We start from the raw sequence: 25,037 nt of genomic DNA on the forward strand, positions 1-25,037 counted from the left end.
CAACATAGAGAATGGTTTCCAAAGAACCAAGCATGGAGGACAAGTACTCCTCTTGAGTTAATACACATGGACTTGTGTGGGCCTATGCAAAATGAGTCACTTGCAGGTAACAAATACTTCATGCTTCTCATAGATGACTGCACAAGAATGATTTGGGTCTATTTCCTTAGATACAAGTCTGATTCACTAAATTGCTTTAGAAAGTTTAAGTCTATGGTAGAGCTGCAGAGTGGTTTTAAAGTAAAATGTGTAAAAAGTGATAAAGGAGGAGAGTTTACATCAAGTGAATTAGATAAGCTGTGTGAAGAGGTAGGAATTCAAAGGCAGTTTTCTATGGCGTATACTCCACAACAGAATGGAGTGGTAGAAAGGAAGAATAGGACGGTGGTAGAAATGGCAAAGGCTATGTTACATGAGAAGGAGCTACCCTACTATCTATGGACAGAAGCTGTACACACTGCCGTGTACATATTGAATAGATGTCCTACCAAGGCACTCAGAAACAAAACTCCTTTTGAATCTTACAGTACAAGGAAACCAGGTGTTGCTCATTTAAAAGTGTTTGGCAGCGTCTGCTTTGTACATAAACCAGCTGAAGGGAGACAGAAATTGGATGCCAAGAGCACAAAGGGAGTGTTTGTTGGTTATGCTACTTGTGAAAAAGGTTATAGAGTTTTTGATCCTACCACTAGGAAGCTCTTATTGTCAAGAGATGTTGTATTTGATGAAGAAGCAATCTGGAATTGGAAGGAAGTGGCTGAGAATCAAGTGCAAGTGATGAACTATGAAGAGCAGCTTAGGAATTTTGAAGCAACACCATTTGAAACACCTGTAGGAAATCAAAATCATGGTTTCATGTCAGGAGAAAGTGTTTCACAAGGAGAATCAAATAAAATAGGCAGCAGAGTAGAAGACACTCAAAGTTTTGATCATACTCCATTGAAATGGAGAAAGCTGGATGATATTTTAGCAAAATGCAATCTGTGCATTATGGAGCCTAAGAAGTTTGATGAAGCTGTAAAGGATGAGTCATGGATAAAGGCAATGAAAGATGAGTTGTCAATGATAGAGAAGAATGCTACATGGGAGCTTGTTGACAGACCTACAGAAAAACCAGTTATTGGAGTTAAATGGGTGTTTAAAACCAAGTTAAATCTGGACGGCTCAGTGCAGAAGAATAAGGCAAGGTTAGTGGCTAAAGGATACTCTCAGAAACCTGGGGTAGACTACAATGAAACATTTGCACCTGTGGCTAGATTAGACACAATCCGAACTCTAATTGCATTAGCAGCACAGAAGAGTTGGAAGCTGTACCAATTAGATGTCAAGTCAGCTTTTCTAAATGGTATCCTAGAAGAAGAAGTATATATAGATCAGCCGGAGGGTTTTGTGGTGAAGGGGAGTGAAAGCAAGGTTTACAAGCTGCACAAAGCTCTATATGGCTTGAAACAGGCGCCAAGAGCTTGGTATAGTGAAATTGATGGTTATTTTGCTGAGTGTGGTTTCACAAAGAGTCAAAGTGAGGCTACCCTTTATGTCAAGACTAGAGGTGAAGCAAACATCTTGATAGTGTCTATCTATGTAGATGACATAGTCTACACTGGAAATAACCAAGCAATGTTGGAAGAATTCAAGCAAGATATGATGGAGAAATATGAGATGACAGATTTGGGACTCTTGCACCATTTTTTGGGGATGGGAGTAATTCAAACACCAACTAGCATCTTCCTTCGTCAAAGAAAGTATGCATCAACCCTGTTAAGCAGATTTGGCCTAAGTGACTGTAAACCTGTGGCTATCCCTCTTGTTCCAATTGAAAAATTAAGTAAGGATGATGGAAGTGGTTCCACAAATGAGGAGCAATATAGAAAGATCGTTGGAAGTCTGCTGTATCTCACAGCTACAAGACCTGATATTATGTTTGCAACTAGCTTGCTTGCAAGGTTTATGCACTGCCCCACCACCAAACATCTTGGAACAGCAAAACGGGTTCTTAGATATGTGAAAGGAACACTTGACTATGGTCTGGAGTATGTGAAGGGAAAAGAGGCAGTTCTAATTGGCTATTGTGACAGTGACTGGAGTGGCTCAGTGGATGATAGCAAGAGCACTTCTGGATATGCATTTTCTTTTGGAAGTGGAGTGTTTGCTTGGGCTTCAGTCAAACAGAACTGCGTTGCACTCTCTACTGCAGAGGCAGAATACATTAGTGCCTCTGAAGCAACAACACAAGCTATTTGGTTGAGATTCGTTTTGGAAGATTTCGGAGAATTTCAAACAGAGGCCATACCACTGCACTGTGATAGCATCTCAGCTATTGCCATTACAAAGAACCCTGTGTTCCACCAAAAAACCAAGCATATTGATCGAAGGTACCATTTTATTAAAGATGCTTTGCAAGAAGGAATTGTGGATTTAATCTATTGTCCTACGAATGAGCAGCTAGCAGACATTTTTACAAAGGCTCTAGCTAAAGATCGTTTCTGCTATCTTAGAGAGCAGCTTGGTGTGAAATCAGCTCACAACTTAAAGGGGAGTGTTGAAATATAAATAGTCAGCTGATAGAAAGTGTAACTAAGCCTATTTAGCTAATGGTGTATTCACTTAGTCACTAAAATGACAGGTGTTAGGCTTGAGTAGTGAAAGGCTGTACAAGCCAAGTGTAATGTTTCTAGAAAGCAGTTGTAGATGAAGGGCTGTGATACAAAGCATGTAATTGTATCCAGCTGGTCTTTCTAACGAACATATAGCACACACAGAGTCTGCTCTTTTTAGATTAGAGCATTTGAATACAAAAGTTTCTGTTGAATCGATTCTTAGTGTATTCTCTTTGCTCTCTCTCCACTATTCTTCACAAAACTCTAACAAAAAGGCCTGCACCAGTGCGCATGGGGCTGTGGCTGCTGCTGCTACTGCTCCTGAGTGGTGTTCAAAAAATTTCTCAGGCTCGACCAAGGTTTCTATATATTAATTCTCTGCTAGCTTCTTCAAATTGCATCCTTTTATTTATTTTGTATTGACTAGTTCCTTTATCATTTATTTCTTAAAGGACATTGCATCTTCATCTGGTCCTGGAAAGTTTGATGTGGTGATTGGATTTGAATCACAAAAAGGTGGGGTTGGAAAAGCCTGCACCAAAGTTGTTGCCTGCTCCTCCTGAGAGCTGCTCAAAGGATTTCTCAGGCTTGATCAAGGTTTATATTTCTACTCTCTCTACATCATATGACATTATTTTCTTTTTCAATGACTGGTTGCTTAATCATAGTTTATTTCTTGAAGGGCACTGCACTGTTATCTGATCCTGAAAAGCTTGATGTGGTGATTTCTTCTGGATCACAAAAGGGGCTGGACAGAACAATCATCCAGAATGAGGACATTATGCAGAGAGCTGCCTCTTTTGGATGATCAAGACTTGGCAGTGGTTTTCTTACAACTTAATTAGTGTTTAGCCAAACAAATTATGCAGTGTTTAACCATTTGGTAGTACTTTTCTTTTTTTTAAGTGGATTTCTGTCAAACAATTAATTTCATACTCTGAGATACTATATAATTATGTGATGACTTTTGTTGGTTCTGGTTTACAAATAAAATTTTCCATTCCTAGCATGATTTATAACTAAAGAAAAATCAAAACTGAATCTCCCCATATATAATGTATCTTTCAATCGAGAAATCCCTCAAATATCAAATGTCTTGTAAATAAATAAAAAAGCAGCAAATTAAAAGAAACCTTCTAGAATAGTGGACATGGTACTAGTCCAGTTGTAGTAAGGTTCCCAAAGTTTATTAATTCAAAATTTTGAAGGTCACAACTTACAGAGCTGCATGCAATTGGGTAAATTTGATGAACCTAATAATTTATTTGTAAATTAAAACCTAAACATTAGTATTACAGCAGCAAGTCGGAGGTTCAGTCCCAAATCCCATACAGGCGCCCCCCTTGGGATGCTGCTTGACTATGCAAGCCCCATTGCAGTCTTTGAAGTCTGAACATGGTCCCAGGCAAACAACTGGTGCTCTTATTGCCCCTGCTGGCCCTGCCACTATTAATCCATTCAAAATTAAGTCAAAAATTACAGCATTAATTTTAAGTAGCCTAGAAAATTAGTGTGCATTAGATACATGATTCTTATTAATTAAGTAGTTCATAAGAGATTTGAGGAGCCTAATTACCTGAAGCCAAAAGCAAAGCGATGCAGAGAAAGCCAACCAAGTTCTGAACCGCAGGAGAAAGCTTGCCAGCGGCCATCTCTAATTCCTTTGTTGATGAAAAATGAAATAATTTGTATGTTTTTATTTATACAAGCGACAGTCTAAAAGGCGATATATAGAGACTTTCCTACATTGATATCAGATTTTGTTGCTTTTGGAGCGTTTCTTTTCCTATATTATATGGTAAGGTTTTAAAAGTCCATAGACAATATCCAAACTTGCCTAAATACCAAATTAAAATATCAATAGGGTATGAGTTGGATTTGCTCATGCCTTTTTTGTACTCCCAAGTAGTCTTAGGTTCAAGCCCCCACGATACCCGTGTGTGAATTTTCCCCCCTACCCGTGTGTGAATTTTCCCCCCTCTCCCTCCTAATTTGGCAAAAAAGATTTGAAAAAAAAAATTCCAATTTAGAATGTGGAGGTTGGTTTAGAATGTATGGTTAATGGTTGAAATTCAAAGAATACAAAAACAGTTGGGAAGATAAAGTAAAAATTGACAGAAAATCTGCACTCTGACTCTGAGTTCTGGCAATGCATTCTTCTAACTTCAAACCCAAGCCATATATATGATGAATGTGGTGGTCAATGAATTGTTTATTTATTTATAGCGGTCAGTCCAGACTTGGCCCTTGTCAGTCAGCTAGCTGTCTTTGTATCAGATGTACACGTGTCATCATCTGATTGAATCTGAACAAGCAATATTATATGTCCACGGTCACATGCTGGAGTAGAAGCTGCTACTCTGTTTGCTCTGTTTTGATGAAAATTCAAACAGCTAGAGCTAGCCTTCAACGCATGCCATTAGTCTTGCTGGCAACAATTGGAACCGATTTTTGTTCGAAATATATTGCGGTTTGTTGATTTTCTTGTGAACTTTTAAAAAAAGCACTTTTAGGCTTAAGCTAATGAAGGCTCTAGCTAAAGTAAATCATAAACAGTGATGAGCCTGGGAAATATTAGACAGCTTTAGAAAGCTAGCTACCAAAGCCGGCATTTAACCTTATTTACTACACCCAACTGCCCCTCACCGCTGTTTTTGCCTTTATAAGCAAACCCTCAAACCCTTCTCCACAAACCAAGTGACCTAAAGAGACCACAAGTACTGAAAAAACAAAGAGAGCAGAGAGAGAAGAAACAGAGAGATGGCAAGGTGGTGCATTGTGCTGGTTCTTGCTCTAGTTGTAGCTCACACTACAGCTAGAAACGTGCCTACAGCGAATGACGCTGGTTTCAAAGACCAAAAGAACTTCCTCGGTGGCGTTGGTGGCTTCTCTGGTATTGGCAGCAATGGGCTTCCATTTGCTGGAGCAGGGGCTGGTGTTGGTGGTGATCTTGGCGGCGGACTTGGTGGAGGCACTGGGATAGGCGGAGTTGCCGGGCTTGGTGGTGGTAGTGGTGGAATCGGTGACTTGGGTGGTGCAGGCGGCTTGGGTGGTCTTGGTGGTTTAGGCGGCGGCACCGGAGGCTTGGGTGGTCTAGGGGGCTTAGGAGGCGGCACCGGAGGCTTGGGTGGTCTAGGAGGCTTAGGAGGCGGCACCGGAGGCTTGGGGGGTCTTGGTGGAGTAGGCGGTGCTGGTGGCGGCGTTGGTGGCGGTGTCGGTGGTGGAAGTGGTGTTCTTCCCTACCCTTGAAGATGTAGTTCAAATATGGGATTGATTGTGTTGTGTGTTTACCTCTTTATGGGATTAATATGTTGAAGTTTAGCTGTTGAAGTGTTTAGCAGTTTAGTTCTGTGAGGTCATCACTCATGAGCTGAGGGTATTTTCTTAAATATTTCGTTTGTGTCTTCCTAATCCTAGTTACTAGTCAGTCAAACAATATTATATCAAGAAAATGTTTCCTTGTGCCTTTTTAATATTATATCAAGAAAATGTTTGATCTTTATCTTTAGTATTAAACCAGTAAATGTTTCTGTTCTAACAAAAGTTCTCCCAGAAAGAAAAGAAAGAAAAAACATTCCGAGAATTCGTCTGAATAAATATTTAATAATGGAAGCAATCGTAGTCATGAAGGTCATGATCATTAGACCCATCACCAAAAAAGTCATTTACCCTCTTAGGAAGTTCTCGTGTTGCGTCCTTTTTTTTCCTTATTAAAAAATGAGAACATCATTAACTTGACCAAGAAATGTACATTATTTCTTCTTCTATTTTTCTTGCTACAATAAATGAATGATAAATTGTTCCAGAAAAATGCAGCATTTCTCGTACGTCTACTTTTGATTGTGGCAATCTTGCCTGCCATCAATTCCTCAAAGCAAAATCACCCACTTGACCAACCTAGCATTAACTTGGTCGATTGAAAGAGCTCTAGGCCATGAATGAGTTTATGTGTTGCAATGCTGGGTTTGAGTCTGGAGCATCAGTGAGCAATAACTCTCCATCTCTCTGTCACCTGACAAAAATGTGTGGAACTCAGTAAAGATCGAGACTGAACACATAATGTGTGAAAAATTTAATACGTCTGGTCAATTTTTTTATATTTAAAAATATATAAAACCATAAATGAGGTGACCCAAGTGTTAGCTTGGATGGCAGCTCAATTTATTGAGTGAATTGAATTAGTAACCAGAAAAGCATCCACCCTCTACAGCAAACAACCACCTTCTGCTTCTACTATAATGCATGGCCAAAGTTAGGAGAAAGACTAACATGAAATGGGGATATTATTATTTTATTATTTCAGTTAGTAACGTTATGACACACGTGATAACACTTCTACAAAGTATATTAGCCGAAGATAGCAAAACAGTAATATCCCCGCTGCAACTAAGGTTTTCTTCGTAAGTGGCCATGTGGATCTCCCAAGTGTTTTGGTTGTGATTTTTTTCTTTTTTTCTTTTTTTAGTTGAGAAGCTATGTGCAGTAAAAGAACATGCATGTAGATGTAGTTGAGAGATTGAGCGCGTATATAAGATATACATGTTTCCTTCATGATAGCACAAAAAGCATTCCATGGGCCCATGTTTTTTGTTTCCTTAAATCTGTCTTCATTTAAACAAAAATGTATCAATTATCAACCCATTAGTGTAATAAATAAATACTATTCTCCCTTTCTCTTGAAACTTTTAATTTAAGAGATGCGTGACCACATAAGGATAAGGTCATGAATATTTTGTTTAATATAGGCTCAAAAAGCACTTTTTGTTGGGCAATTGATCTGGGACAAGCACTTGAAGATAGGGTTCTTTCTACAGGCTAGCTTCATCAGTAAGAGCATATCCACAAGGGAAAAACAAATTGGGTCAAATTTATAAGTCCATGTCCAACTTTCCTCAATACGTTTGTGATTATCAAAAAGTTTATTACTTACTGTTACTACTTATAATTACCTGAGACTAATTATGTCACAAACTGCACACAATTAAGTTTAATTTCCAGATGTTACACTAATCTCTTACTGAACGTATATAAACACTCATCATCCGCCTATAAAAGCTATAATAAGAAAGAATAGGCCATATCAAATCAAACCAAACCATGAGCACCATGTCGAGAAACGCGATTTTCTTACTTGTAACGATGCTGTTAGCCATGGCTGCTCAATGCAACGCTAACTTTCCTTATTATTTTGGTGACTTCAAAGTCAGCATTCGAAACGGATTTAGCGGGAACATCAAGTTGGAGGTGAATTGCACATCATTTGACGATGATTTGGGCAGGCATTGGCTCCGAAAGGGAGAGACTTACAGCTTTAGTTTCCACACAGACATTTTGGGCACAACAACATGGGATTGCCGTTTAGCAACACAAGATGCTCCTCTTGGCACCTCCCAATTGTTCAAGTGTGACTATGATTTTCTCAAAAAGTGCGATTTCAGAGAGTGCAAATGGGATGTCAGGGACGACACGGAATATTTGCTAGACATTCCCCAAAACAAATACGTACGCTGGGCTCATACTTAGTTTAGATGCTTTTCAAGATATCAAATTCAATAGCTAGCCCCCTGTGCCAATTACAAGTACAAGAAGATTTCGTTTTAACCATCCCTATAATATCATATTTATATTTATGTTTATAGATTTAAGAATTGTTTATTAATCTTGCCATACTCTTCTTGTCACACAAATTTATTAATCTTTGCAACAATACATGTCAAATATAATATATGGTAAGAAATTGAACAACTTTTCTTTTTTGTTTCTTATAATACATAGGGTGTGAACTTAGGATATCACATTCGCACCTCATCTAAATGCGACATAAGTTAGATCTCACCAGACGACGACGTACAAGATATCAAATATCACGCACCCTATGTCCTTATTGAATGACTTGCGATGTAAAAGAAATTTTTTTTGTTTTTTAAAGAAATCTTGACTGTACAAGGAAAAACTTTATTAAATACTATAAATCGAAAAAAAAGACATAATACCTGACAACAATTACATTATTCTATCTCTCCACGAATATCAGAAAACTTGGACTATGACGATGATTGTGTTGATATTGCAATATTCATTGATACTTTAGTATTACTCATCAACTATTAGTTTCTGATTATAATTTCTCAACACTCATCAACTCTTATTTTCTGATTATATAAACACGCATCTCCATCAGATTTATTTTTAGCGTTATTATTTCTCAATATTGTGCATGCAATTGATTTCACAAGGTGTTTCTTATGAATTAACGTCTCATTAAATCTCAAGTCAAATGTGCTTTTGGATTGTTATAATTTTCATGTTGTGCGTGCCAAAACATAAATACCAACATTTCCCACGCCATCATATTAGTTAAAATTCCAAGTATATAATGAATGAAAAGAGCAAAAAAAATGGGAAAAAGAAGGGAAAGCTTTATTGAATACTAGAAATTGAAAGGGAAGACATAATACCCGACTCCAATTACATTATTCGTATCTCGACGCATATTAGAAAATTTGGACTATGGCAATGATTGTGTTGATATTGCAATATTCATTCATATTTTAGTAACACTCATCAACTCGATCAGTTTCTGATAATAACTTATTAACACTAATCAACTCTTATTTTCTTATGATATAAACACGCTTATCCATTAGATTTATTTTTAGCGTTATTATTTCCCAATATTGTGCATGCAATCGATTTCCCAAGGCCTTTCTTATGAATTAATATCTCATTAAATCTCAAGTCAAATGTGCTTGTGGATCGTCATAATTTTCATGTTGTGCGTGTCAAAACATAAATACCAACCTTCCCACGCCATCATATATTAGTTAAAATTCCAACTACATAATGAACGAAAACTTGGAGCAAAATGGAAAGAAAAATAGCCACGAGAATGAGCCCGATCACCAAAACCCACCTACTTGTTCTTGCTTTTGCAATAGCAATAAGCCCCATCTGGTGCTCTCCTTCATCTAATAGCGAAGTGTTTCCAGAATTCACAAAATGGCATGTCTACGTCGTCAATGGATTGAACGACAACCGGACTATGTCGGTCCACTGTAAATCCAAAGACAATGATTTGGGCATTCAAAATCTGCCGCAAGGGGCAAATACGACATGGAGTTTCAGAACAAACTTCGTCCACTCAACTCTTTTTTGGTGCTACATAAGCAAGGCCAACGCCCATGCTGCCCTAAAAGTCTTTTGGCAAGACATCTATCTCTTTCAGAAATGCAATTGGAAGAACTGTATTTATATAGCAAAAGATGATGGGGTTTACATAAAAGATTTCCCAAACGATTATGATGTGTTTGCCAAGAAATGGGAAGATGGATGGCGATGATAATAATCAAGATTTCAATATACAGTCCAATTTATTTAGAATTTTAATGTTTATTAATAATTGAGGTTGTATATGCATCTTCTTTAAAATATAATTTTCGTTTTTTTTAATAAAAAATCTTTGTTAATTATTCTTTCGTGCTTATCCTCTTTTGTTGTATTTAATTTGTATCCAAAAAGCAATAAGGACCACATCATCGATACAATACAATGAATTGAATTTTATTCAATTAAATAAGATGCTACCAAATATAATTTTGTTTTGAGATAAAAACGATAACATGCATTTATAAGCATAAAAGTTGTCAGTGAATCAATACAAATACAGATAACCACACAACGTTATTACGAATACGAAGGACTCTACCGACAACATCAGGTGCACAAGTGTACTTCCACGCATAGCCATAAATTGATCGTCTTTAAGCTTCAAAGTATTTCATAATTTTAGAAAATAGGAAAGAAAAAAAAAAGGATGGCAAAAAAACCTTATGGATAGGAAAGAGAGGCAGATAATTCCTTAGTTAATTCAATGAATCTATAGTCGAACGTCATTAATATGCTTTCCGTTTATGAAAATATGCAAACTTGGAAAAGAGTTATATGGATATAATCCAAAGTTCCATAACCAGATCAATTTGGCAATATAAAACAAGAAGAAAATGACCTTAACGTTACATACAGAACACAAAACAATGAGAGCTTTCAAAGGATATGTGGTTTTCTTCGTCTGTGTAGCAATATTAGCCCTCAGTGCCCCATGTCTTGGAAGCCCTGTGGGAATTCGTTATAATACATGGCATGTGCACGTGGTTAACAACTTGAGCGCCGGAAAAACATTGTTTGCGCATTGTAAATCCAAAGACGACGATCTAGGCGAGCGAAACCTTGCACCGGGGACTGAGTTCAATTGGAGTTTCAAAGAGAATTTCTTTGGAACGACGTTGTATTGGTGCTACATGAGCACGGACCAGAAGCATGCAGCATTGGATGTGTTTTGGGTGGAGGGTGACCATAGTTGGCTTCAGTATAGATGCAATTGGAAAGATTGCATTTGGATTGCGAAAGATGATGGGATTTACATAAAGATTATTCCTGAAAATCGTGATGAGTTTTCTCATAAATGGGAGGTGTAGGTGACGCTTGATGATCATGGCAACAACTATGTGATTGTAAAAGGAATTAGGGTGTCCAGTTTCCAGTACTGATGCAATAAAGAATACAGCCCAGAAAATTATGTGAAAGTGTTACATGTATTATGGTAGCATTTTCCTGAGTTTCGGTGACAATTTTCCTCATTAACACATTTTTAATAACCAGATAATTCTCATACACGAAACATTAGAGACTTTTGTTGATAAGAAAGAAATAGTCACGAATTTTCTGAGCATTAGCAAAAATAGTCAAGATGGCTCTCGGGATTTCCTTCCAAACAAAATTTATTTCCATCCATAATGCTATTAATTCGCCAAGGTATATAAGCATTTTAGAGTGCCCGTTTTATTTCCCCACACATGTACATGTACCGTACCTCCCACTCACCATTATTCCTAAAATCGTAATGTTTAATCACTTATATTTTCACAACCAAAAGAAAGTTCAGTTCTATATATGTTCATACTTTTATATAGAAATTTTATAAAACACTTCTATGAAAATTAACACAGCAAAATCTTCAATTTATCTCCAAGTGTTCCTATTTTATACAAAGTTTATTTCTTTCATATGGTCTTTTTTTTAAACTAAATTTATTTTCATGTAGTCTAAAATGCACCCAGACATGAATTTCTCGTTTTATGATTAATTTCTTGAAAACTTCTTAAAATCACCCGTCTAGTGCTTTCCCTTAAATCAAGATTAGTTTATGATATATTTGCACTAAAAACTCTCAATTTTAAAATAAATAAAAAATCTTTCTCTTCCTCTTTTGTTTAACATTAGGATTTATGGACATTTTTTGTATTTCTTTTTAGTTTGAATAGTGTAGATGATGAGATTAATCTTCAACCATTTTAACATTTGAATTCATAAGAACTATGATTATAATGAATGTATATATTATCAATCAATATGAAATGATAGTATGAAGTGGGCCAAAATGAGTAGTTAATGTATATTAACTAATTAACTGGTTAGCGCTTGAGCCCTAATAAAATGAGAACCCACTAATTATTTTTTATAATTTTGTGAAGGCTCCCTCTAATGTGAAATCCTAATTTTTCCACTAAAAGCGGGTGTGCCCATCTTAAACAAAGGTTCATCCATTGCTATCTAAGACCTAAGGATTTATGGATATCTATCAACAAAGCATTCCATAAATCCTTTTTTTATGCAAACATTTTTCGTAGACGAAGCTACTTGCATGTGAGCTCGGCACAAAGAGTTGTATAGCGGGGTTGGTGTTCATAGTTATCTGGATTTGAAGGAGAAGAAGACAAAGGTTCATGCTTCCCTGAGTCCTTGGAAGTCATTTTATAAAAGGATAATTTTATCTTAAATTTTTTTTAAATAAAATAAAAAAGAAAATATAAGACAATGGTGAAAATAACAACGTTAGCATTTTATCACTACCTAGCCATCTTACATTTGATTTTAGATTAATTTATTCCTTTATTTGCATTTACAGCCATATATTTAATTTCACTAAAAAATGAAATTTGAGTTAATAGAAGAGTGAGAAAAGTGGTCGCCAAATTTGAAGAATGAAAAATGGAGTGCAACAAAAAGTTTATGGGAGTTGCCAATGTAACTCCTCGTTTTCTCTACATGCATGTGTGAAAACTCACAAAAGAGGCAGATAAGTTGCAAACGACTCACTAGTGTAGTAGTTTGGAGTAATTATTTTCCAAATAAAATTCTGGGTTCGAGTCTTAACATCCATATCGTGTGTGTGAGTTTAAAAAAAATCTTTAAAAAATCAAAAAACAAAAAGAAAGAGGCAGATAACTCCTCAAATAATTAAATGAATAGTACAAACTTCCATTAATGATTAATAAATACCCAAGTTTGGCTACCTATATATAAACCAACAAGAAAACTAAGTTTGCAGCTCAAAACCAGAGATAAAACAATGACTATATTTCCTTTCAGCTTCAAACCCAATTACGTGGTTTTCTTTGTGTTTGCTGCAATATTTTTAGCAGCCTTGGCTCTTCCATATCATGCAAACTCAGCTAATCAGACCAACTTGGGTTATCCGATAAATAAATGGGTTGTTCATGTTGTTAATCAAATGGGGGCTTCAAAAACGTTGGTAGCTCATTGTAAATCCAAGGACGACGATCTGGGAATCCGTGACGTTCTGCCCGGGAATGAGTTCAACTGGAGTTTCAAAGAGAACTTCGGTGGAACAACGCTTTTCTGGTGCAACATCCACAACAACCATCAACACGCTAATTTTCAGGTGTTTTGGCATGAGGATGAGTCTAAGAGCAGTTGGCTTCACTACAGATGCAACTGGAAAGAGTGCTTTTGGGTTGCTAAAGATGATGGGATTTATATCAGAAACACTCCTGAAGGCCGTGACGAGCTTCAGCATCAATGGGAACCAGGGTGGTAATTAATTAATTAATTAAGATGATGATCCAAGGAGTTGCACTTCCTACATGTAGTTATGATCCAAGGAGTTGTAAAGGAAGATGTCAAATCACTACCCATATGCAATAAAGAATTTCAGACCAATAAATTATGTGAAATTGGTTTGCAATTTTGACAAGCTCACGCTGACCCAATTCGAATCTAAATTGAAATTTGGACGAGTTTAAATTGGTTATATATTGGAAAATAAACTGAAGTTGGGCATATGGTTTGATAATTACTTAAAGTGATGGGATTTTTATAGAAATGTCACATGAACTTATACATCAGTTTCAATTTGTCAATTTAAAAAAAAATTTAAGAGAAATCTCACCTTAATTTGTCAAAACCCATGGTTTGTCATATGGCTTTAACACCATCCAATTTTCCATCCATTTTAAGGGTATTTTAGTCTTTCCATTTTCAAGGGAAAAAAGAGAGAAAAAGGAGACATCTCTCTCCTTTTCTCCCCCACCCCAACCCCCTTCCCAAAAACACATCACCAGGAAAAATACCAAAAAGAAAAAAGAAGAAGAAAAAGGTGGACTCAGTCTGGGTGGGCTGAGGGAATTTGTGTGGGGAGGATAGGTGTTCCATGGTAGAGAGAGAACGAGGAAGGGGTGGAGAATGGAGGAAGGGACTGTGAAGAGGGAAGGAAGGATGAATTTCAAGGTGGGTGGGGTTGGTCGGAGCCGCCGGTGGAGCACTTGGGATGGAGGAAGGTGAGATTTTTTTTTTAAAATACAATTTTTTATATAATGATTTTTTCATTTTAAAATATTCTTTTAAATGGAAAGACTGAAATACCCTTTTAAATGGAAGGAAAATTGAATGATGTTTAAGTCAGATGATAAATCATGGATTTTGAAAAATTGAAAATGATAAGTTCAAGTGACATTTCTACAAAAATCTCTAAACTGATCAACAAAACTATTTTACACTAGGCTAGACCATATTGATGACTTCTTATTTTTAATTTTAAAATGAAGAAATTAGTTGAATACAAAGTTGAAAAGTCGGTATAATTATGGTAGATAGAGAGAGAAGGAGAGACATAGAGAATAAGACATGTCGCATTCAATTTGAAATTTCCATTTCCTGAGGCACCTTAATAATAACCTAATAATTCTTATCCAGAAACATAAAATAAATATGACAAAATAACAAATTTCCCTATATATCTTGATAATTCAAAAACAATACTAGATGTTGAGCAACAACTTATGTAAACATATAACATCCCCGAGATTCTATATTTAGTGTTTGTGAATTTACTTGTATTTTACAAATATATGAATAAATGAAATATTATTTTATCGGTCGAGATTTTTTATAAAAAAAATACAATTGGTGTCTCAAATATTATTGTAAATTATAGGAATTTCTTAATTTTAAGGAACTAAGACGCTTGAGCAATCAATGCAGTCTTTGAATTTTGATTGCATGCATGCCTCATGGCATCCATTAGCACCCTTTGGACCTTGCATGCCCTTCAAGTGTAAGAGATACTATTTTTCCATAACTCATGCATTAATTTCCATTATTTGGCACCAAGCAATATAAGAAAAATAATAATAATAATAATAAAAAGGTTGGACTATGTCTAGTAATTATGGCTATTTAAACCCCTGGACATGTAATCAGAAATATTCAACCAAATTTACAGCAATCAAGTACAGAAACGATGAATCCAATGAAACCATCCCTATCCTCCATTTCTATCACTACTACATTTTACACTTTGCGCGACGAAGATAATTTCGTCGCGCAAAATACATTGTAGTCGCACAAATTTTCACGCGACAAAAACTTCGTCGCGCAAAGATCGTGAAGAAAGACTTTGCGCGACGAAGTTTTTTCATTGGTCGCGCAAAGTGACTTTGAGCGACGAAAAAATATTGGTCGCGCAAAGCAACTTTGCGCGACGAAAACATATTGGTCCCGCAAAACTTTGCGTGACGAAACACATTGGTCGCGCAAAGGTTTGAGCGACGAAACACATTGGTCGCGCAAAGGTTTGCGCGACGAAAAATATTCGTCTCGCAAAGTTTTGCGAGACAAAAAACATTGGTCGTGCAAAGTCTCAAAAAAATTTAAAAAATAAAAAATTCCCGCGTTCCATTTTTGGTACCCGCCCACATTTTTAGAGTTTTGCGCGACAAACACTAACGTCGCGCAAATATTTGCGCGACGAAATATTTTTTTGTGTTTTAAATTTTTTAATTAAAATAAACTAATTTTTACTTTTTATTATTATTTCTTTAATATTAATTTATTCAAAATTTTTACTTTTTAAATATAATTTAATTGTATGATTTTTTTTAAATCACTTTAATTTAAATTGATATTAATTTAATTATAGTAATTTTTTCAAATTTTTACTTTTTAAATTTAATTTAATTGTAAGATTTTTCTTAATTATTTTAATTTAAATTGACATATTCAAAATAAAATTACATATGAAAAATAGTGATCAAATTATCCAATAAATATTTATATATATATATATATAATATTCAAAATGTACACATGAATTAACAAAGTAAAATAATAAAATCCTAATACAAGCATATTGTGGTGGTAGTGGTGGATAATATGTTTTGATAGCTTCCTAATCCTCAACTTTAGCCATCAAAGTCTCGATGATTACCTACAAAAAAATAAATATGGTCAAATAACAACAACAACAAAAAAAAGAATGCATAATCTCCCCTAAAATTGTTATACCACAAATCCAACCTAAACTCCAATCTCTCCCCTTTACTCAACCCCAAACCCCACACAAACTCAAAACTAACTCCAAAAAACACATATTAATGAAAAAAATTTAAAATTTGGAGAGAATATACCTTTTGGCAAGATTGAGAGTGAGTGAGAATGAGAGGGAGAAGTGAGAGAATTAGATAAGATAGTGATAGAGAGATGAGAGAGTGAGAGATAGTGAAAAGATAGATGAGAGAGTGAGTGAGAGATAGTGAAGAGAGAGATGAGAGATTAAGTGAGAGGAGTGAGTGTGAGAGAAAGGGTGGGATTTGGGGAGAGGGAAAGAGAGAGGAGAGGTAAGAGTAGAGAAAGAAATTGAGAAAATGGTGGAGGAGTTATTTCGGTTTTTAAAATCGTATCACTTTGCGTCACGAAAATACTGTTGGTCGCGCAAAGTTTTGCGCGACGAAACATATTGGTCTCGCAAAGTTTTGCGCGACGAATATAGGTATATTGGTCGTGCAAAGTCTAAAAAAATTATTTTTGAAAAAAAATTTTCCCGCATCCCATTTTTGGTACCCGCCAAAATTTTTAAATTTTTGTGCGACGAAAAATACATATTGGTCGCGCAAAGTCTAAAACAATTATATAAAAAAAATTCCCGCGTCCCATTTTTGGTACCCGCCCAAATTATTGCGCGACGAAAAATATATATTGGTCGCGCAGAGTTTGGCGCGACGAAACATATTGGTCTCGCAAAGTTTTGCGCGACGAATATAGTAATATTGGTCGCGCAAAGTCTAAAAAATTATTTTTTAAAAAAAAAATTCCCGCATCCCATTTTTGGTACCCGCCAAAATTTTTTAATTTTTGTGCGACGAAAAATACATATTGGTCGCGCAAAGTCTAAAAAAATTATATAAAAAAATTCCCGCGTCCCATTTTTGGTACCCGCCCAAATTTTTGCGCGACGAAAAATATATATTGGTCGAGCAAAGTTTTGCGCGACGAAACATATTGGTCTCGCAAAGTTTTGCGCGACGAATATAGTAATATTGGTCGCGCAAAGTCTAAAAAAATTATTTTTTTAAAAAAAAATTCCCGCATCCCATTTTTGGTACCCGCCAAAATCTTTAAATTTTTGCCCGAGGAAAAATACATATTGGTAGCGCAAAGTCTAAAACAATTATATAAAAAAAATTCCCGTGTCCCATTTTTGGTACCCGCCCAAATTTTTGCGCGACAAAAAATATTGGTCGCGCAAAGTCTAAAGTTTTTTTTTTTTTTTTAATTTTAAAAACCCGCGTCCCATTTTTGGTACTCGCCCAAATTTTTTGAGTTTTGCACGATGAACTGTTGGTCGCACAAACTTTTGAGAGACGAAAAATTGGTTCGTAGCACAATATTTATAAAAATAATTGTTATGAATAATAAAAAAATAAAAATATTTTATTTTATGATTTAAAATATAATTAAGGTGAAAGCTACTTAATAAATGTATATACTATTCAATTTCTTAAGTGTTATATGTACAAAATAAAAAAATTTAAAGCTACTTAATAAATAAATATATATACACACACACACACACACACACACTTCAACGATCTAACCATAAGACTTGTTTGTATATACTTCAAGATCGTATACCCCAAAAATCACAAAAAAACAAACATTCAGAGATCTAGTAACGGGACAAAACTTTTCGATAGTTATAAATGAAAAATCACGATTTAACGGCTATTTTAACTCCGATTTTGATGATTTTTTTACAGCTACACTCCTTGACCCTATATGAATACAATGACTGAATTTGATCTACAATTTAAAACATTTGCACTAGTGGATACCACAAAATGTTATGTTATATTTAACGAAAGTATAAATAAACTCTTAATTGTTAGTGAATATATTGTTTTGATGGCATATGCATTCTACGAAACTAGTTTCAACGATCCAACCGTCAAACTTGTTTTTTTAATCCAACCGTCAAACTTGTTTTTTTATACTTCGAGATCATATACGCCAAAAATCGGAAAAAATAAACATTCATAGATCAAGTAACGGGACAAAACTTTTCGACGGTTATAAATGAAAAATCATGATTTAACGGTTATTTTAACTTTGATTTTGATGATTTTTTACAGCTACACTCCTTGACCCTATATGAATACAATGACTAAATTTGATCTTCAATTTAAAATATTTACACTAGTAGATACCACAAAATCTTATGTTATATTTAACAAAAGTATAAATAAACTCTTAATTGTTAGTGAATATATTGTTTTGATGACATACGCATTATACGAAACTAGTTTCAACGATCCAACCGTCAAACTTTTTTGTTTATACTTCAAGATCGTATACCCCAAAAATCGCAGAAAAACAAACATTCAGAGATCTAGTAATGGGACAAAACTTTTCAATGGTTGTAAATAAAAAATCACTATTTAACGGTTATTTTAACTCCGATTTTGATAACTTTTTACACCTATACTCCTTGACCTTGTATGAATACAATGACTAAATTTGATCTTCAATTTAAATTTACACTAGTGGATACCACAAAATCTTATGTTATATTTAACGAAAGTATAAATAAACTTTTAATTGTTATTGAATATATTGTTTTGATGGCATACGCATTCTACGAAACTAGTTTCAACGATCCAACTGTCAAACTTGTTTGTTTATACTTCGAGATCTTATACGCCAAAAATCGAAAAAAATAAACATTCGGAGATTAAGTAACGGGACAAAACTTTTCAACGGTTATAAATAAAAAATCACGATTTAACGGTTACTTTAACTCCGATTTTGATATTTTTTACAGCTACACTCCTTGACCCTGTATGAATACCAATTTAAAATATTTACACTAGTGGATACCACAAAATCTTATGTTATATTTAACGAAAGTATAAATAAACTCTTAATTGTTAGTGAATATATTGTTTTGATGGCATATGCATTCAAAAAAACTAGTTTCAACGATCCAACCATCAAACTTGTTTGTTTATACTTCGAGATCATATAGCCAGAAATCGAAAAAAATAAACATTCAGAGATCAAGTAAGGGATAAAACTTTTCGACGGTTATAATGAAAAATCAAGATTTAACGGTTATTTTAACTCCGATTTTGATGATTTTTTACTGCTACACTCCTTGACCCGATATGAATACAATGAAATAATTCGATCGTCAATTTAAAATATATATTTTCTAACAAAAACCAAATCCGAACAACAAGAATATATTTTTCTAATAAAAATCCGATCCGATCTAAAATAATAAATTTAAAGTTACTTAATAAATATATATACCGCTTAATTTCTTAAGTGTTATGCATACAAAATAAAAAACAAAAATAAATTGGTTTAGGTGACAAAATGTTTGAATTACGTCATGGAAAAATTTTTAAAAAATATTTTTTTTATTTTTTTTATTTTTATAAGGACTTTGCGCGACGAAGTTTACTTTTCGTCGCGCAAAGTCACTTTGAGTGACGAATTATTTTTCGTCGCGCAAAATTTGGTCGCGCAAGACTTTGAGCGACGAAGTTTCAAGTTTCGTCGCGCAAAGTCACTTTGCGCGACGAATAGTTTTTCGTCGCGCAAAATTTGGTCGCGCAAGGGGTTTTTTTTACTAGTGTATGCTCTTACTTGCCCTACTTATCTTCCTGAGCCAAACCCAAGTCACCTATTCACTTTTCAACAAGTACCGGGTGCATATTATCAACGGATTGACGAATGAGACTCTTACAGCTCATTGTAAATCCAAGGACGACGATCTTGGAGTTCATGAACTTGCAGTGGACCAGGAATTTTCATGGGAATTTCGCATCAACTTTTTTGATAGAACACTTTACTTTTGCAATCTGGTGTGGAAGGGTGGACATAAAACTTTTGATGCATTTCTAGTCGATGAGAAAGCTTTGCTGAATTCTTGTAGTTCTTCTGACTGTATGTGGAGAGCAATAGATGATGGAGTTTACTTGTTTAATTATCCGCACAAACAATATAGACTAAAATATCAATGGGAAAAATGAAATTATTGATGTAAAAGAGTAGTCACATTTTCGCTAGGAAAATAATCTTGTGAGTTGCTGTGCTCAACATCCAATCTATGAAATTATTATAGCATTTTCTCACAACTTGTTTCATTTGATGCTATATCTTACATTTTATTTTTGCTAATTTGTTAATTTTTGTGTAAGACCGAATGAATCTTTGCACCCAATGTTAGAGTTTGGAATTTTTTTTCTTCTTTTCACAAAGTGATATTCTAACTAATATACTGGGTGGGGAGATCTAATTGGGATGCAAAGGAGCAAGAACATTAGGGAGAAATCAAATTTCTCAGATCGATAGAAAGCGAAAAGTAGAAGAAGAAATTGTAGAAAACAAGAATATTATGTATTGCAAATTTAACTGTGCAATTAGTTACTAATTAAGATGTCAATCATACAAGTCTAGCAGTACAATTTTTAAATTTGTGAAGGCAAATCACTCAACAAGCAAAGGCCAAAAGAGTGGTACCAAAAATATGGCACTCAAAAATGTCCTTTAGCTCACACACAAAGAATAGCAGCAAGATAAGCTCAATCCCCTGCATAGCAATCATCCAAAACTGATATGGAAGAGATTCATCTGCATATTAACTTCATCTTCATCTTTTTTCTTTCTTTTTATTACAAGTCATAGTGTAATGTATAACAGTATAAAGGGTATGAGGGTTTCTCACGCATACAAATTGTTGGCAATTCCTTACTTAGTTAGGATTTTAGTTACTTACCCATTTATCTAGTCCTATTATAATTGAGATTTTTTTCCTATTGTAATTTAGATTTTTTTCCTATTTTATTTAATGTTGTACTTCCTTATAAATACCTCTATATCGGAGAAGAATATATAACTGAATATTTGCCCTACTTTGTTTGACATGATTTTTTTTTTCATCAAGGTGACATGGGGTTCGAACTTGAGACCATTCATTTGCAAATTGAGGCCGCTTTTCACTCGGCTAAACCCCATTGGAAAATTGACTTCATCTTAATATTGGTAAAATAAGGAATTAATTCTTAACTAAATTGCCAAATGGCATTAATTCTTATTCTTTGGCACCAAGCGAATACATTAAATTTTCTGTTTCAGTTACATATCTTCTTTCACCCAGTAATAGGTATGAACTAATACAGTGAACATTGACCCCAAAAAAAAAACTAATACAATGAACGCAAACTTTTTTTATTTGGTAAGTAAATGAATTGAAATGAATTTGACCCTATCCACAGGTTGGACTAATCAGTAAATGATAGCTATTTAAACCCAAATACATAATTTAAAAAAATTCAACTAAATTTACAGCAACCAAGTACAGAAACAATGAAGCCAATGAGGGCGCCATGCCTATCCTACATTTCCATGCTCTTACTTGCCCTACTTATCTTCCTCAGCCAAACCCAAGTCACGCATTCACTTTTCAACAAGTACCGGGTGCATGTTATCAACGGGTTGTCAAAAGACACTCTTACAATTCATTGTCAATCCAAAGACACCGATCTGGGAATCCATGAACTTGCAGTGAACCAGGAATTTGAATGGAAGTTTCGCACCAACTTTTTCGATACAACTCTTTTCTTTTGCAACCTGCGGTGGAACGGTGGACATAAGTCTTTTGATGCGTTTAAAGTCGATGAAAAAGGTCTGTTGAATGATTGTAGTGCTAATGATTGTATGTGGTTAGCAAGAGATGATGGGGTTAACTTGTTTAATTATCCCCACAAAGAATATCGACAAAAATATAAATGGGATAAATGAAATTGATGTGGAAAAGTACTCAATTGTTCGCAAGATGATCTTGTGAGTGGCTGTGTTCAACATCCAATATATAATATTATAAGCATTTTCTCACTACTCGTTTAAATTTCTTTTTTAATTTCTCGCATTTTGTTTTTGGATTAATTTGTTAATTTGCAGTTTGTATGTAATGCCATGAATCTATGCATCCAATTGTGAGAGATTGAACTCTGCTTTGGGCACCAATATTATTTGTGCTCTTTAGTGTAAAAGGCATAATTATTCGTGCTCTTTGTTAATAGCTACAGTGCAACCACCCAAAAAAGTATATAATCAAATTAAAATTGTAGGAGACAATATTTCAATACAACTAAAGAGTAAAATAAAATAAAAAACTAGAAGTCACACCTTCAACCTTAGCTCACGCTTTGAGTCTTCAATTTCAAGAGCAGACAAACAAAAAAACACTCCAGACCTAAGTAGCAGATAATCACCTTCAAAACAAAAAAAATCCATATCTAAGTGAGCCAACAATGGTATGGATAAAAAGAAAAAACTATTAACAGTAACTGTAGTAGACCTGAAATGGTATAAATATCCCAGATCTATGATATAAATAAAAAGGAAACAACTATAAAACAAAGGCTTATTATCACAAAACGTCCCTAAAGTTTACGAAACTATCAGATTGCATCCTTAATGTTTTTTTGTATCACTTATGGTCCTCAAGGTTAGTATGTGCAATCACAAATGATCCCTGACGTTAGGTTCTGTCAAAAACTCTGTTAGTTTGCTGACGTGGCATACATATATATCACAAAACATCCCTGAGGTTTACACACTTATCACAAATGGTCCTTACGAATTTATTTTTTTTAAAATTTAAAATTCATAAAGTTTTGGTTTTCTTTTTAAAATTATTTATAAATGAAAAAGCAATTTATAGAAAGATTTTAATCTTGAGGACCATTTATGAATCCTAAACCTTTAGTTTTTTTTTTTTCATTTTTAAATTTTATGAATTTTAAATTATTTTTTAAAAACTTCATTAGTTTGTTGATGTGGCATATATATGAAGCCCACATCTACAATAATATAGTGTCACATGTATTTAAAATTTAATATATTTTTTAAAATAATTATAATTCATAAAATTTTAAAAAGAAAACAAAAATTTTATGAATTTTAAATTTAAAAAATTTAAAATTTTCATAAGGACCATTTGTGATAGGTGTGTGAACCTCAAGGATGTTTTGTGATATACATATATGCCACGTCAGCAAACTAACGGAGTTTTTGACGGAACCTAACGGCAGGGACCATTTGTGATCATGTATGCTAACTTTGAGGACCACGAATGACAAAAAAAAACATTAAGGATGCAATCTGATAGTTTCGCAAACCTTAGGGACGTTTTGTGATAATAAGCCATAAAACAAATGGAGGCCGGTTTTGAACTGCTTTTTTGGGGGGTCAATGTTCTAATTTTCTTGCTTGTAATGATACACTTTGGACCCACTGGCCCCATGCATATCACAGAGAGAGAGAGAGAGAGAGAGAAAGAGCGTGCACCGTGCAAGGGTGCCTGGAGAGAGAGAGAGAGAGCACCGTGCTAGGGTACACCGTACCACATTGGTGCATCCATTGAGAGTTTTTGGGACGCCAAAAAGAAAAATTCAGAGACACAGCATCAAATCTAACAAATTTACTTGAGAGGTCAACATGTTGTGGCCTTTTTGGCCAAATGTTACCTCCAAGATTGAACACCAGCCAGCCATGTCCCATGTGCAAAGCAAAGCCCTCCACGAAGCCTCAAGGCCAGCTGTGGAGTCCACACACCAACTTGGTCTGATTGCATTTGGCCAGGAAAGAATGGCCAATGACAACAGAGGACCAATCTCTATTTAAGCACACTAACACATACGGAAGGAAGCACACATTCACAGAGAGAGAAAGAGAGAGATGGCAATGAAGGAAACTGCAGATGCAGAGAAGGCGTTGAAGCACTTGAACCCAGATGGGGAAGAAGACCTCCTCCGCCCAAAAACAGAGCACAACCCAAAGGAGCCCATAAAGCTGAATTTTAGCCCATCTCAAGATCAAACCCAGGCTGAGCCATGGTTGTTCAAACCAAAACCTGGCAGTGTCTTCCCTGTGAAGAAGAGGATAGTGAAGAGGATGATGTTTGATAAAATTGTCCAATGCTTTTGCCCTGTTTCAGATGATACTAATAGTTCTTCAGCTTCTGCTGGAGCCTCTGAAACCACATCAAACGCCAACAAGGTCATCAGCAACCACGTTTACCCAAGCCCTTAGCCCACCGCCATAGATATGGATACAGGAGCCGATTTAGTCTGTTTCTTTCTGGTACTTTCAATGGTGTTGTTGCTGTAGTTTTTTAATGGCTTTAATAAAATGCTACTGGGTTTTCTTTGATCTCTTTCTTTCTGGTAATTTGAATGGTGTTGTTGCTGTAGTGTTTTCATGGCTTTCATAAAATATTGGGTTTTCTTTGATCTCTCTCTCTCTCTCTCTCTCTCTCTCTCTCTCTGAGATTAACAAACAGAGTTTTGTTCTATTGGACATATGCCATGGATGATGGACATATCTGAATATGTTAATCTGTGTTACTGCTGTGTGTATGTATGTGTGGGCTTTCATGGTTGCTTTTTCATACTTAATTTTGAACCGGCCAAAAAAATATAGTGAGCTGTGCTGCTGCTGCTGCTGCGGGGTACTGAATCCATCGTTATGGCTGCAAAGTTAAGATCTGCAAGCCCACAAACTGCTATATTTTCATGTCATTTCAGTACTTTTTCTTCTTCCCCACTCCGCTATGGAAAATGTCTTTTCCTCTTCTCTGTCACATGGTCCTCTACAGCCGTAGAGAGATGGCCACCATTTTACAACTGAAAATAGTAAGAGGCTTCAAGCCTTCACGCCGTCAAGACCATGACTTTCCATCCATCAAATTGTAATGGAGGACCATCAGAAGAAAAACATTACTTTTAAATTTACCAT

General features: G+C 35.1%; 3 protein-coding genes across 5 annotated transcripts; all 3 read left to right on the forward strand.

The window, feature by feature from the left end:
- The first annotated feature begins 5,277 nt into the window (after positions 1–5,277).
- LOC117612200 (glycine-rich protein 23-like) lies at positions 5,278–6,099 on the forward strand. Of its 3 annotated transcripts, none has more exons than XM_034340958.1 (2): positions 5,278–5,718; positions 5,758–6,099. In XM_034340958.1, the coding sequence occupies exons 1-2, from the start codon at positions 5,358–5,360 to the stop codon at positions 5,844–5,846; spliced, it is 450 nt and encodes a 149-aa protein (XP_034196849.1). In that variant the 5' UTR covers positions 5,278–5,357; the 3' UTR covers positions 5,847–6,099. The 3 variants fall into 3 exon arrangements, with proteins under 3 accessions (XP_034196849.1, XP_034196850.1, XP_034196847.1); XM_034340959.1 differs by having other exon boundaries at positions 5,278–5,697; positions 5,737–6,099; XM_034340956.1 differs by having other exon boundaries at positions 5,278–6,099.
- Positions 6,100–10,630: 4,531 nt separating this feature from the next.
- On the forward strand, positions 10,631–11,071 carry LOC117638633 (S-protein homolog 1-like). Its single transcript, XM_034373727.1, has one exon. The coding sequence runs from the start codon at positions 10,631–10,633 to the stop codon at positions 11,069–11,071; it is 441 nt and encodes a 146-aa protein (XP_034229618.1).
- Positions 11,072–13,005: 1,934 nt separating this feature from the next.
- LOC117638634 (S-protein homolog 1-like) lies at positions 13,006–13,494 on the forward strand. The gene has a single exon (XM_034373729.1). The coding sequence runs from the start codon at positions 13,006–13,008 to the stop codon at positions 13,492–13,494; it is 489 nt and encodes a 162-aa protein (XP_034229620.1).
- Positions 13,495–25,037: the final 11,543 nt, after the last annotated feature.

The sequence above is a fragment of the Prunus dulcis genome, chromosome 8 (assembly GCF_902201215.1).
Source record: "Prunus dulcis chromosome 8, ALMONDv2, whole genome shotgun sequence".
Classification (NCBI taxonomy): Eukaryota; Viridiplantae; Streptophyta; class Magnoliopsida; order Rosales; family Rosaceae; genus Prunus; species Prunus dulcis.